General features: G+C 39.5%; 1 protein-coding gene across 1 annotated transcript; it reads left to right on the top strand.

Annotated features, from left to right (window-relative positions):
- The first annotated feature begins 1,740 nt into the window (after positions 1–1,740).
- LOC107721147 (geminin coiled-coil domain-containing protein 1-like) lies at positions 1,741–3,897 on the top strand. The gene is made up of 4 exons (XM_016529015.1): positions 1,741–1,906; positions 2,190–2,275; positions 2,384–2,500; positions 3,053–3,897. The coding sequence occupies exons 1-4, from the start codon at positions 1,741–1,743 to the stop codon at positions 3,851–3,853; spliced, it is 1,170 nt and encodes a 389-aa protein (XP_016384501.1). The 3' UTR covers positions 3,854–3,897.
- Positions 3,898–4,226: the final 329 nt, after the last annotated feature.

Here is a 4,226-nt window from a genome sequence, read left to right as displayed (position 1 = left end):
ATAATCTTTCAGTTCTTTGGAAAAAACAAAACAAAACAAAGACTGACAGAAATGCTCAAACGTATGTTAATGTGTCACCCTGTGGTATGCACCTTTCATTTAACTCTGTGAGAGGGGGTCATGAACATGTCCTTTAGCTCGTTTGGTTAAATTGATTCATCATGCTTCTAAACTATCAGTTGAGCAATTATACATTAACCCATTGAACAGCGCGCAGCACCCAGATGCGCAAAGGAACCATCTACCTCTCCATCCCAAAGCAATAAAACCTTGCGCGTGGTGCATTAGTACAATCACGCATCGCCTTCTGCTCGAGCGCTCGCTCATTGCGTATCTGCGATCCAACAGTTGAACGCGTCACGTCATCAGTTTGACAGCTTCACACCGAATCAGGTTGCTGCTGCGCTCTGGAGAGAGTGTCAAAGCAATTTGAATGAAGTTTTGCGCACTTGCTTCTCTAGGTCTTTGGAGAGCTCGCACCTACCCGTGCCATCCTGCCCCAATAACTGGTAAGTGCTTCTGATTATTTATTCACCTGTTAATGTAAAATAATTGGTGGGCTGGCTTTACGCGCACCTGTGAGTTGGTTTTTTATTGGGTCTCCGAGTGCCATGTGCATATATCTTGATGTTTACATGCGTCTGATACATTGACAGTTATTTGACATGCATAATTATCGCACAACAGCAATTCCAACGCTATTAATGATTCAATACAAGGAGAGCTGGCTGCTGGAGTCAGTGCAACACGTGGGTATTGCAGGGGGCATAAACATGGAATGGATTTCAATTTTAATAAACCATTGAATAATAACTCAGAAGGCGGAGAGTCTTGCTCTTGTTAGTTTTAGGAGTTTTTGGAATTCTTTTTTGCAGTTGCACATGTTTTTGTCAATATTTTTTGTCTTCCTTTTCCTATTAATTTATTGTGACATAATAATTTGTCATTTCTATTATGTTCAATGATTTAAAAAAAATACATTAAACTGGATTAATCAGATAGGCCTATTAATTAAAAATATATTAAAAATGCAAAGAACTTTTCACTGCAGGTTGTAACTTTGGCACTATTTTGCAGATTGACTTTTATACAGTATAAACACAAATAGCCTAACCTATATGTGTTTCAACAGCGTTTTCAAACAACAGTTTAGTAATCACAAAATTTAGATTACTAGTTAGTCAAAGCGCACTAGAAGTCAAGTTAGACTGAGTAACCATAGCAACAGTAGTGCACGTTGCTCAGTATTTTTCGGTGCATTGACAAAACAAAAATACTGTCACTGTTTATCACTTATGATTCATTTCACATCGCAAGTAATAACACAAATGTTGTTTAAAAAGTTTAGATAGCTGACGTTTAGGTGCTTGGGGCGCCAAAAGACAAATCGGTTGTGCAAGACAAACTTCAGCAGACTGCGAAATTGACAAAAAGTCCCTTAAAATGTCAACACAGCCATGAAAGTCATCAAATAACGCGATGAGTTGAATATAATTGAAATTTAATTTATTTTTTAAATGGTTTTTATTAAGTTTTCAACCCCTGGAAGAAAAGTTGCTTGCAAGACGTAGGTAATGAAATGATTTATGTCTCGTAATGCCTAGTCTGATAGACTTTTTCGGTGTTTGTGTCCATTTTAAACCTGGTCTTGACATGCTTAAATATTCAATTCATTATTTATTCAAAATAATAAAAATGTTTAATAACTCCGCCCTGTTATGATGGATTTAGTAGAGCACCATGCTGTCCTGCCAAGATCTGAGTTTTGCAAGAGAGCAGCGCTACGACTACTCCGCCTCTACGTCTGCTGACGGTAATGTTGACGTTTCCACAGCAACGCTCGTCTCCCTATGGGACGCCGGTCCCCTGGACAACGCTGCCCGCCAGCACGAGCCGCCGCGGCGGGGTAAGTCCTGCAATATGCCGGGACCAGCGGCGCGAGAGGCTTCCCGCCTTGACAAACTGGAATTTTTCCATCTGGGATTTTTTTTTCTTCATGTTTTGTTAGAGTAGCAATGGACTGTGGAGTATCTGGCCACCTCCAAAGTGTTAGTTCTTTTGGGCTCTTTCTTTTGTTTTTAAGTAGCCTATTTATTTCATTGATGTTTTTTCTCCTCCGTTATTTCACATTGCTAGACCATTGCTAATCAGGATAATGACCTGTGTTTCAAATGTACTGTTTGTTTTAGATTCACTGCCTGTGTCTGAGCATGGATTGGGACATCGGCCCACCTGGCCTGACCAACTGTCACCTCAAATTCAACGAAACAAACAGGTATTTAAATAAATTGAAAAATAGTACTAAATTATAATATACTAAATACTTAACCAAAGTTGTCAACATATTGTTAATGATTGTGGTAACATTTTTGCCCTCATAAAGCTCCAAGACACCCTAATGCAAAGAGAAGAAGAGCTGGCCAGACTGCAAGAAGAGAACAACAAGCTCAAAGAGTTTTTAAACTCATCATATGTTAAGTCTTTAGAGGAAAAAACAAAGGTAAGAAATCTCACAACTAATCACAGATCTTTATACTATTAAAAAGGTGATGTGTGTCATTTTTTCTCTATAATGAAATACTTTTATTCCAACTCAAACAGAGAAGGATCATCTATAAAACTATAAATATATACACAGAGGACAAGCAAAGATGGATAGATGGATAGATATATACTTTTAAATGGCCATCTTTTAAGGGCCATTTCACACCAAGTATGATAACTAAAACAATAACTACAATTATGAAGTTTTAATAATCTGCTTCTAATTCTATGAGTATATGGAAGTCCACACCACTACTATAATGATAATGACACAGAAGACCAATATTGTTGGAATCACTTTTACAATATTTTTTTCCAGTTGATAAACAATAAAAACACTGACAGCCATTCAGAATCCATTATCGTGTGTTCGTGTGGACACTAACATAGTTATCGTTCTTGACGTAAACGGCCCTTTACTGTCACTGATGTCAGATGTTTCCTCAAAATACATTTTTAATCAACTCTTACATTCTTTTTTCTACTTTCACCCTTCTTCAAATCACAGAAACTCCTTTCTAACTGCAAGGTTCCAGATGGTCCAAGACATCAAAAGAGAACTTATGATGATTTCCGGAACCTGAGCCAGTCGCTTCACAGCGGTGAGGGAAAGCGAACCTGCCGCAATCTCTCTTTGGAATTTTGCTCCGCTGAAGAGTTGGCGGCCACCCCACCTCTAGACTCATGGATACTAGAAACTCTAGGCCTGCAAGACGAGAACACTGTTGACCCAGAACGCAGTTTCAACACCCCTTCTTTCAGCTGTCCACTCCCTACAGAAGATCCTTACAGTACGACAAATGTGGACAATGCAGTCGGCTTCAGCCCTAATGCAGAGACACGCTGCAATTACAGCAGCATCGTAGACTCATCCAGCAACTGCAGTCTGGACACCTCCAGTGGCTACAGCACCTCCCAGAGCTTGCGTTCAGATTATTCAACCCTTGACCCCTCAGCTCTGTACACCATCACAACTACAGGTTCACTGGTCAGCTCTCCACCAGCGATGACCACCGCTCAACACTTCACACCACCACGAGCTGCCTCGACTCCATTTCATCCCCAGGACGTAAGCCCTGGTCCATACTACAACACACCAGGCTGTGATTCCTCCAGTCCACCAGGGGGCAACAGTCAACTTTTCTCCACACCTCGTATGTCTCGTAGCAGGACAGACTTGGCATTTAGCATGTCACTTAGTCCACAAAACAGTGTGAAGACGCACAGTTTCCCTCAAGGACAAGCTTTCACACGCAGAGATGCACAAGGGGGATGGAACTTCACCTGGGTTCCTAAACAATGTTCCTAGAGACATTTTTGAGGATTGAAAAACTGCCTTTTTTTTTTAGCCTTTTTTGAGGATTGATAGCCCAACTTGCCCCATAGTGACAAGAAACACAACAACTCTTCACTTTTACCGATTATATATTATCTATTTTGATAGCTTTGTGATATTATGTCATGAATTTGTATATAGTGTTTTTTATTCATTGTGATTGAAAGGCTGATATTAGATGCAGGATTATGACGGAATTAATTAAAATCACACCTTTTTTTAAAGTAAAAGTTTTCTTTTTTTTCAAGTTTTTGGTACTTTCAAATTGTAAAAGAAAACATTAAGATTCGTCCCTTGAATTAACATTGTCACCACCCTTGATTTTACAACGCTAACTAATACACAA

Source organism: Sinocyclocheilus rhinocerous, unplaced genomic scaffold (assembly GCF_001515625.1).
Source record: "Sinocyclocheilus rhinocerous isolate Xijiao unplaced genomic scaffold, SAMN03320098_v1.1 scaffold183, whole genome shotgun sequence".
Lineage (NCBI taxonomy): Eukaryota > Metazoa > Chordata > Actinopteri > Cypriniformes > Cyprinidae > Sinocyclocheilus > Sinocyclocheilus rhinocerous.
This window is presented reverse-complemented; position numbering and strand designations above follow the sequence as displayed.